At 31.9% G+C, this 11,418-nt stretch overlaps 1 protein-coding gene across 2 annotated transcripts in view; it reads right to left on the bottom strand.

The window, feature by feature from the left end:
• Positions 1 to 11,418, bottom strand: part of Ncam2 (neural cell adhesion molecule 2) — a 454,995-nt gene that overhangs the window by 51,999 nt on the left and 391,578 nt on the right. For both annotated transcript variants that reach the window (XM_010608552.1, XM_010608553.2), the window contains exon 13: positions 1,821 to 1,940. In XM_010608552.1, coding sequence (XP_010606854.1) covers positions 1,821 to 1,940 — 120 coding nt within the window. The remainder of the gene's footprint in view (positions 1 to 1,820; positions 1,941 to 11,418) is intronic.

An 11,418-nucleotide genomic window follows, 5' to 3' on the forward strand; every position in this document is an offset into this window, starting at 1 on the left:
ATATATATATGGCTAACATCCAACTTCCAAATTTGAAGATATGAAGGTAAGTCAATTACACACTGAGAAAGCAGTGTTGTAATTTATTTTTTTAAAATTATCTTTATGAGCATATGCTTACAATACATAATGCTTACCTTTACTTTGTGGAATCTGTACATATGCATAATACATTTCATTTCTTTTTTCATTTGCTACCACTTCCATCCCTCCCTGCTCCTTCCAATTTTTGGTTGCCTTCCTATTTGTGAAAGCTCTATTTACATATTTCCTTCATTTTTTTTCAATCCACTTAACCTTCCTTCCCTATATTTCTTATTTCCTTTCCCATTTTAAAAATGTCTTCCCACTTTCTACTGTCCATCTTTCATTTGGTTATTTTTGGTTACATTTTGGGATTCTCGTGTGTAAGAAAAACCATGGCATATTTAAGCTTGTACGTCTGATTTATTTCAATCAACATTACATATTTGTGGATATAGAGCCATCTTCATAGCATGATATTAATAGTGCTAGAGAGAGAGAGAGAGGAGGAGGAGAAAGAGAAAGAGATTGAGCGTGGTGACTAAGAGTAGGAGGAAATGAAATTGGACAGATTATCCACAGGCTTATAGAAGAAATCATGCCTTTATTTTGAACTCATTTACAGTTGCCTTGAGTGTTATCCAAAACGGAAAAACCACAGCAAAATGCACAGTTCAATGAAAAAAAGAAATATCACATAAATACTCTTCAACCTGTGGATGCAGAGAGCTTTGCAGCAGGTTGGAAGAGCTCTTAATGATGCCGGCAGGCAAAACTATGTTGGGATGGAAGGTGGGAATTTAAAAGGTCATGTGGTTGAGAATTTAAGAGCAGAGAACAGGCAGATAAAGTAGGGGAAGATCAGAGGGCGGTAGGATTAGCTGTTAAAACGCATGAGCTTGACTTTCTCCTGGTGAATAAATGAGAGACTAAAAAAGGCGACAGCACTGGAAATGGAGATCAAGCAGTTCATCAGATAGACTGTGTGGGAACCAATAGAAAATTGTTGGTGAAAATTAGGATAAGATAATTCATTATGACCAATTTGGTGCTCCTAACACATGTCTAAAACAATTAGGCAGAGATTTTCTAACAGTATTTGTTCAGTAATATTTATTCAATTTTCTCATATTTTATATATATATATTTTTTTTTTTTTTTCTCATATTTTATATATATATATTTTTTTTTTTCTTTCTGGTACTGGGGATCAAACTCAGGACCTTGCACTTGTGAGGCAGTAGTAAATCCCCAGCTCACATTCTATGATATATTAAACATAAAATAGAAGTCTTCAAATTTATCTTAATTACCTAAAAATTCAAATGACATAATATTTAAAATGGAATAGTTATAGGAAAGGCTACAGTAGTTCTTTGGAAGTCATTGTCACAGATAAATTTATTGCTTTTTTCCCCCACTTCATAATTTGTGAGATAAATGCAATAATATCTCATCAGAACAACAAAGTACTACAAATGTTACATGAATATTTTTCTACTATCACAGAATATAGTCTGATGTCCAAAATGCAATTATTCAGATTGTAATAAGGACAAATGCCTCACAGCAGTTTTTACTGTATATATTCCAGTGCACCTTTTCTTTATTTTTTTTAGCCTAGCTCTAAAACAGTTATCCTATAAATCTCAGATGCCATCATCTTTAGAAGCCACTTCATCAAAGACATATTTCACTTCCACAAAATCTTAAAGTATCTCCCTGCGTTATAAAATTCCATAAATTTGTAAGTGAGGAAAATGGCAACAAAGAGCAAGACAAAGATGATTACTTACGAACTGGTAATGTTTGGAAGATTTCTATCTTGCTGTAGTCCCCTTGACCTTTCCCATTCACAGCTGCAACCCTGATTTCATAAGTTGTATTTGGTTCCAGGTTGCTCAAAACAACAATTGCTAGAAAAAGACAAAAATGTACACAAATCCACATTTAATGCATTCTACTCAGAAAAATAAACTTATAATGATGTTGGGTGAATAATTTCATAGGAAAGCATTCCACGAAGCAAGGAAAGTCTTTTAAGAGCGCATAAGTTTGGAATAGTCCTTTTCTGCACCTACAGTTTAGCTTCCTAAAGCAAGCAGTGACTTTCAAAGACAAACAACATTCTTTTATAATAGAAAATAAAATTTTTATTTAGTCTTATTAATATCTGAGAACAGCATTATATAAACAATCTTTTCTTGCATGTATTGCAAGTACTTCATATTCTTTAATTATTTCTATTTGTTTAAAGGTAACATGTAACTCAACATATAAAGTACTAATGTCCAGTACTGACATTTATTAAGTCATATCAGAGAACTGTCACAAAATGCAAACAATTGCAAAAGTGTTTCCTTTTTATACTATCTCCAATAATATCCAATTATTTTTAACATTATTTTATGTTCTCACCACTAGAATATTTATTGTAATTTTTTCTCAACTACACACTGTACCAGACCTGGATTCAATATAACACAAATAAGAAAAACCTGAGAAAGCACATGAAAATAAATGTGAGAAGTTTCTCCTGGGATATGCCAATTCCTTTAATGGACAGATAATTTTGGAATTAAATATTATTTAAAATAATATATTTTAAAATAGAATAGAATACTTCATCTTTAGGGCCGGGGATTTAGCTCAGCGATTCTTTGGCCTGCCTTGCAAGTGCAAGGAACTGAGTTCAATCCCCGGTACCAAAAAAAAAAAGAATACTACATCTTTACAAATACTTCATTTAGAGCTAACAAAATTCTACATTTGTTCCTATTGTCTATCAGCTTCGGCTAAACATCAAAAATTTAAGTAGTGGAAATGCCAGTGTCTTAATAGCAATCAACAGAACATCTTGTCTCCTTTACACAATACCGCTAATCAACACAGATAAACACTGACCGATTCATGTCAGAAGAAATAATTCACCAATAATATCAGATTATAAATGATCAAAAACAGTTACAATACTAATAATTTACAAGAATTATAATTCAAGATGATTTATGTTTTAAAATTGCAATATATAGTATTAATGTATCATTTACAATATTTACATTATAATATGTTCACTAGATTTTTAAATTTTTGCAGTGTACAAAGACAATGAACTTGTTCTTTTTTTTCCCATGAAGATTATTGGTACATTTAAGGTAAACAATACAGTTACACTCATCATTGGGGTCTTGTACCTTTACATGACTTATCTTGGTTCTTATTTTTCCCCATTCACCTGCACTTCCTTCATCCCCCCACCTTTCCCGATTTTCCATTTTTTCCTTTTCTAATATTTTTCTTCTCCCTTATTTCCTTTTCCCTACCCTTCCCACTTCCCCTACTCCTAGACCTTTTCCTCCTATTTCACATTATCAATTATACCATTTGAATCTTATTTACACTCTTAGTTTTTCACACCAGAGAAATTATTCAGTATTTACTCATGTGTGTCCTATTTATTTCACTTAAGGGTATGGCCTCAATATGCATTCATTAAGCTATAAATGTTTCTAATTTCTCATTCTTTATGGCTGAGTAGTACTCCATTTTATAGAAAAACCACATCATCTTTTTTTATCCAGTATTCTGTTTATGGCCTATTGGGCTATTTCCAGGTTTTAGCTATTATAAATATGTGTGTGCATATTTCACTGTGGAAAGATACCCAGCAGAGGGATAGCTGGGTCAAATGGGACTTCTAATCCCAGTTTTTGAGGTTTCTCCATATTGATTTCCATAGTGGTTGCACTAGTCTGCACTCCCACCAACAATGGAGAAGGATTTGTTATTGGTTGATTTGATAGCAGCCAGACAATTAAATGTTTTGCTAACTTCTTTTCTTCTACTCTTTTTCCTAATATTCATTATCATAATAACTTTTTTTATCCATAATTATTCAATTACTACTCAGTTATTAAACTATAAAAAAGAAAAAAATAAGTTATGTGATGTACTATACAGATAGATATTTTCTTTTTCAAGGTTATGGAAAGAAAATTATATGTATTATTTAAAACACCAGATAAATATGAATGACAAAAATTCATAGTCCAGATCAACCAGAGCATATGTTTTGCTTTTTCATTTTACAAAAAATTTACATATGATGGATGGTATACGATATTTTGATGCATGTTTAACTTCTCAAATATTTATCATTTCTCTGTGGTCAAAACATTAAAATATTTCTTTCTATCTTCAAGCATACTTTTCTTTTCTCATAGAGATATTCTGAAATCAGCAAAATGATGAATTTCCAATTTAAAAAAACTTACTTCTATATTTCTGGATTTCTTTACCTTATAAGAAAACTGAACATACTTTTGAGAGTAAACATTCTTGCCCAGGCCCCAGATTATCACACAAGACATCAAATTAAAGGAATGCAATTGAGGGGGAAAAAAAATTAGTGTCAATATTCAATTGGTTAGAAGCTGCAAGCATAAATGGGAAAATCACAGACTGAATTTAATGACTTCTGATAGACTAAATCCTTGTAAGCTTTCCCAGGAATACGCAATGCTCATTTATGATCAGAAATCAATGAATATATAATGTCAGCCCCATAAAAAATATAGGGAGTTACAATGGAGAGAAGGTGCTTTCAGAGATGGATCAGATTAGACAGGTATGGAGAGGAGGGAACATAACTCAAGATGTAGTAGCTTCGATGTTAAGAAGTTGGAATCTCACAGCTCTCAATAGGGAAAGTTCCTGCCCAAGGTCACTGGAACAAGGAATTTAAGAGAGTTGAAAATTTATATTTTATCAATATAATAAATAAATAAATAAAAATAATATTATTAGCAAAACAAACTATCTTTGGTTCTTTGTAAGTGTGTTTACTCTGAGGCATGTAACAAACACAGGCCCATAGACAGTGTGATGTCATAGAACAGCCCAGGTTTAATGGGACAATTCTTTTCGCTAATGCATCACAACTTTACATAGTATAGGAATATTAGGGGAGAACTGTGATGACATTGGTACAATCACAGTCACCTCTGAAGTCCGACAGAGTAACGATGTAGGTTTTAGGCCCCCTCAAAGTAGCGATGGTGTTCCTTCACTTCTGACTGGGAGCCAACCAAATTGGTCTCTCAACTTTTAAGTAAAAGTCTTCATATTGAGCAGCATTGAAACAAAAGCATATACGTAAATTAAAAGTGAGTATAGGTAAAACTATTTCTGGTGAGGGAAATAATCACCATCACTAATAAACTATCTGTGCAAAGAGGAACCATTCTGATAGGCTGTGACATAATGCACAGCCTGGGTAGTACAAAAGTTGTGCACCTCTGAGTATATGTTTAATCACTAAATACTATGTAACAGATCAAAATTGCCCTAATAAAATTTGCTTATAAATATCAATCAAAACATACAGAAAATATGACACACAAGAATATATGAAAGATTACTATGGGTAATTTTGTTGTTGATGCGAACTTTGACATATACTAAAACGCACTCTCCATATTTGTTTTTTGTTGTTGTTGTTGTTGTTTTGTTTTTCCGGTAGAGAATCAAACCCAGGACCCTGTGCTTGCCAGGCAGGTGCGGCATCACTGAGTCACATCCCCAGCCCTACATATTTGTTATAATGGTGCTGCTGCAATCATCTTCTCCTCTCTCTCTCTCCCTCTCCCTCTCCCTCTCCCTCTTCTCTCTCTCTCTCTCTCTCTCTCTCTCTCTCTCTCTGTCTCTCTTTTCATTTTTTGAGAAAGGATCTCACAATGTAATTCAGGCTGGCCTTGGACTCACGTAGCTAAGCCTGGTCTTGAACTAACAGCAATCCTCTTGCCTCATTCCCTGTAGTTCTGGGATTACAGGCATGCACCACCATGCTACCCAAATGTTTCTTCAAGAGCATGTGTTAGACTGTAACATGGCTGTGTTGATAAGGATTGTAAAACTCATATTAAATTATTTTCTTCAAAATGATTTATAAAGAGATACAGTAGAAATTAAAGCATGCATTTTAATTGCAATTAAAATTCCACATAAAATATAAGTGAGGAGATAAGACTCTAGATGCAATCTTTTTATCTTTTTAGGTTAAAAACAGATAACAGAGCTATTGAAGTATTTGTGCATATTACATCAAAGGAAAAAAGAGTTTAGAATTTACATTAAAATTAAAAACAACCCACCCCAAAATAATTCTGTATTTTCCTTAAATGACATGCATATTTCTGGCAAAAGCTCTTTCTGGTCTGATGTCTGGTCAGAATTCCCCTTCCTATAATATTTGACAAGAGCTTTGAAAAGCTTTCAGGGGAACCTACTTCCTTAAATTACACTATGATCAACTCGAAGTGAATATGAATGTTTCTTCACATTTTTTTCTGTTCTGTAAGAATAGTCTGTGTCCTGAGTTTTGGATCATAGCAAACAGAGAGAGAAAAAGAGAGAGAGGAGAGGGGGAATCAAACAGTAAAAAATATGCGCTAAACTGTTGTTATAATGCTAGGCTTACAGGTTAGTTTCAAAATCATAGGAGAGGTGCATGAAAGTAAATCTATTGATGCAAGTTTTATAGTTTATGAACAAGAAATGGGTTTGTTTTTGAATTGTGACTATAAAGGTTTTGGTACAATAACCCTTATTATGAGGCTTATTAACATTCTGTGAAAAAGAAAGAACTCCATAAATGGACCAATTTAAAGAGAGGAAAAGGAATAGACTCTGGAGAGGCAAAGCCTGGATCTGTTAATTTGGTCATATATACATTAAATCATCCTGAATTTACTGAACACCCACGGTGTATCCTGAAAGAAAAATACTACTTGAAAAACACAAGGCTGTGTACTCTGTAATAGAATAGTACCTCAAATTATGAAGTCAGTAAATGGATGACTTTTTCCTCTTTACATGTGCCAATACAATAGAAAAACAGAACTACAAACTGAGGTGTGGGAAGAGACTTTTCGCCTATAATTCTTTAGAAGTTCAAACTCAGAAATTAGGCGAAAATTAGATTACATACTAGTAGTTTTCTAAAGACAAATGGTATGAATTAATGTATTTTATAGCTATATTAATTCAGTGTGATTTAAAAATCATAATCCAATTTCTCTGAAAATTATAAACAACCATAAATTTTCCTTTGTTATGACAACAAAGATGGATTTTTTTTGAAGATTTAAGTCACTGTTGCTGTTGCTGTTTTTGCATGATTTAAAAGTGATTGATTTGCATAAATGACCTTTGGCTATTAGTGTAAATTCTGGTTAACAAGGCAAAAGTTACATTACTAATTATGGTATTTAAATTGATAAAAGAAGAGAAACAAACTTGTTTACATTATTATTGGAAATATGGAAATCATGGTAGCGGGAAATAACAGAAATTGTGTTTTATCATTCTAAGAGAATAAGATTTTATCACACAGAGTTAAAAAAATAGATTTTGTTTGGATGATGTATTATGCATCTCTTCTTCTGAATATCAAGAGAAACAGAGGCTAACGTAGTTTCAGCTCTTGGAGGAAAGAAAACACTTACATGGAAACTACTTAGACTGAGAAAAATTCTAAAGTAAGATTAAACTTATCCATGTTGTCTTTGCTTTCTTAAATCTTGTATCACTCCAAGGGATTTTCTTGCCATTCATTGTAAGCATATAAGGTCACTTTCGAGGAAGAGCTGCTGTATCATTTACTTGAAACTGCTTATTTTGTATGAAGAATGGCACAATTCTGATAGCTATGAGAATTCAAAAGGCTTAGCTGGGATATAAATGACCATTCAAAATTACAATTGCAGATATTCTCCTCAGATTGATCTGAAAATCCAGTAATGTCCCTGCAGTTTTTCAGCAGAGACTCAGGCTTTGTTCTGTAAACAATTAAAATAAGCCAAAAGAGCCTTTTAAAAACAATTACCTGAGAGAATTGTCTCTCTTGGACAGAAATTTGCAACAGGTTTGAAAAATAATATAAGTACTTTTAATTGTTTTCATATATAATGTTAAACTCTTTAATACTTTGATCCCAGTGAAATGTACAAAAATGACTTCAGTAATAATTCTATTTATAATTGAAAATGTCCCAGATTCCTTTGAAACTTAATATGCAGTCTTCTCAGTTCAATAATTTTCATTATTTTTTAAAATTTAAATTTACATTTTTATACAAATTATAGCAATATTTCAAGTTTCCATTAGTCTCATAAAACTGTGGTCTTGTCTGTACTCTATTTTCTCTTTGTTTTCATGGAGCTGAATATTGAAGCCAAGGCATCCGACATGCTAGGCAGGTGTCCTACCACTTGTCTCACTTCCAGCCCTTGATCTTTGTAAAGGTACATTACTGAGTTGTATGAGTTGTATGAGCCAGTAGATAGCCCACATGATACACACTTAAACATGAATAACCTTTATAGGTATATTTTTGTAAGAAATAATTTATATAAATAGATAATTTGATCCAGAGCAGAAAAAATTAATCTGATGACTTTGTGTCATTTGTCTGAAGTTTAATAAAAGGCTTGTTAATGACACTAATTCAAGATCATGGTTCAACACTTTTGAGTTTTCATTTATTTTTATATTATATTTTTCAAATCTTTACCATGATAAGCATGTTATTCATAAAATTAAATTAATAAGTGAGTTTTAAATAAGTTTAATTTTATAGGAAATGTATGTTTTCTTGAACTCAAATAGTTCCTCAAATAGTCCCCCTATATGAAAACCTTGATTTAAACATAATTTCATTAATAAAATATCTTTCATAAATACATAATTTTTCACTTTAAAGGTCAGATTTATTGCTTTAAAGAAAAGTATTAACCCTGGAAGAGCTCAATTGACAGTAATTATTTTCAGGTACTAGCCAGGATATAATATATGGCAGATATTATTATGTTTTGCATAACAGAGGAAAAATTACTAAATGTTTCCTTCATAATCTAAAATAATGTTTTTATAACATGTTCATGAAATATCTTGATGATAGAGTAGAACTAAAAAATGATTTTTCACTCATAAAATTGAGAAGTTTTTCAAATGTCCAAATCACACAATTCATTTTCTGTACAGGTTTGTTTGTTATTATATAGGCGAGTATAATTTAACCTTTTATAATTAAAGTTCCTTCCCTTCCTGTTTCTATGTAAACTCTTCTACTTCCTATTAGCAATTTAACTTTCTAATAACCACTATGTGTCAGGTTTACTCAGTTGTTGATTATATTTCAATTTTGCATTTGGGTTTTTAATTGTGGGGAAATTTTTATTATAAGGATTATGTGAGGAAGAAATGTGTCACTTGTAAACATTATCTCCAGCCCTTATAAAGCTGATGCATTTGAAATGTAAAATAAATCAAAATGAAGTCTTTCAATTTCCCAAAGCACCACTTTTAAAGAAGCCAATGAAAAGAGCACATTTGTTAAATCTATAGTTCTAATCCTTTATCACTTAACACTAAATTCTTTTGTTACAGAACATTTAAAGCACATTTTATTTTTGCAAACAAAGCTTTTGTTACAGGGAGAAATCTACAATTCGAAACCTAGCTCATAGTATTTTATTTCATACTTAGACTAATACGGCTTATTGGCATCCTCCATTTCATAAATAAGTAAATGGGGGTTTACAAAGATGAATTAACCACTAAGCAGCAGAGCTTGGATTTTAATAGAACCCTGTATTTATTGAAAGCTTTGCATAGGCAACAACTTCATACTGATTTACAAACTAGAGTGTAGAAAAATCATCCATAAAAATAAATTTAAAAAATTCATGGGCTGTGAGTTTAGCTCAGTGGTAGAGTACTTGCCTACCATATGGAAAAGGGACTTAAATTTAATTAATCCCTAGTACTGAAAAAAAAAATTCCAGAATCTAAATAAAAGGAAATGAAGAGCATTACACATGATAGTTAATATACCACTGCATGTGCTTTTGTACACAGCTTTATTGAAGAATACTTAACACATCATTAAGGAATTTCATGTGATATTTTGATATGTGCATTTATTGTGAAACCACTGCCATATTAAGCAAATTAACATATTCAGCAGCTCACATAATTGTGCTTGAAGATGTGTAAGACTCTTAAAGCTCTACCGTCTTCTATCTTCTTAGCATATTCTAACTACACAATGCCATGTTGTTAGCTGTAGTCACAGAGCAATGCACTGTATTTCCAGAATTTATTATTTATTTATTTATTTATTTATTTTGGTTCAAGGATTGAACATGTGACCTTGTGCTTTCAAGGCAGGCAGCGGCACCCCTGAGCTAAATCCCCAGCTCTCCAGAATTTATTCTTAACTCTATGGACGTTCTATTCTTAATTCTTTAAAGGAACTCCACGCTTTTTTGCATATAACGACAATGTATAGCTGTTCTCTTTTCTACATATTCTCACAAACACAAATCTTGGGTCTATTTGAATCTAGCTCTCTTAACAGATGTAAAATGATATCTCATTTTGATTTTGATTTGTACCTCTCCGATGATTAGTGATACTAAACATAGTTTCACATACCTGTTGATCATTTCTATGTCTCTTCTTAGAAATATCTATTCAAGTCCTTTGTATTCAAGTAAAAATGACTTTGCATTCAAGTCATTTTTGCTGTGACATTATATGAGTTCTTTATATATGATGAATACCAATTCCTTATCAGATATATGATGTGCAACTCTTTTCTCCCGTTATGTAAGTGAACTTTTCATTTTGTTGGTTATTTTTTTACATTTGCAGTGGAAAAACTTTATGCAAGTTTTTGATGCAATCGTATTTGTTCATTTTGCTCTTTTCCCTGCACTTTGAGTGTCATATCTAAAGTAATCATTGCCCAGATTTATGTGAAGTACATTTACCCCTATAATTTATATAAGTCTTTTGAATGTCCACAACAAAATGGTTTATAAACACAAAAAGTTTATTTTTTTTCAAATCTGAAAGCTGGGAAAACTAAGATGTAGATTCAGGTTATTGTAAGGGCCTGCATCCTGCTTCATGGATACCTTCTACCTTGGTCCTTAGTTTGTGAAAGGAGCAAAGCAGCTTGCTTAGGTCTCTCCACTAAATATATTAACTCTCTTCATAGCACTAAAAATCTTTACTTTATCCACTATTAACACAAAAGCCTAAAGTCCAAAGTCTCATCTAAATATCATTTAAGTTAATTATGTGTGTGATTCAAGATGTAATTTGAACTGAAGCAAATTATCATTGAGCTCTGGGCCCATGAACCCAAACATAGGATAGCCTTTATAATTCCACAAAAGAATAACAGAGATTTAAAAAAAAAAGAAAAGATTGCTGTTGAACAAATCCAACACTCAAAGGTAAACATTAGATATTAAACTCCCATGTAATTTTTTTTTTTTTTTTTTTTTTTTTTTTTTTTCCGTGTTTAATATCTACTCTCTCACT

This window comes from Fukomys damarensis, unplaced genomic scaffold (genome assembly GCF_012274545.1).
Source record: "Fukomys damarensis isolate Sample0158 unplaced genomic scaffold, DMR_v1.0_HiC HiC_scaffold_24, whole genome shotgun sequence".
Taxonomy (NCBI): Eukaryota; Metazoa; Chordata; class Mammalia; order Rodentia; family Bathyergidae; genus Fukomys; species Fukomys damarensis.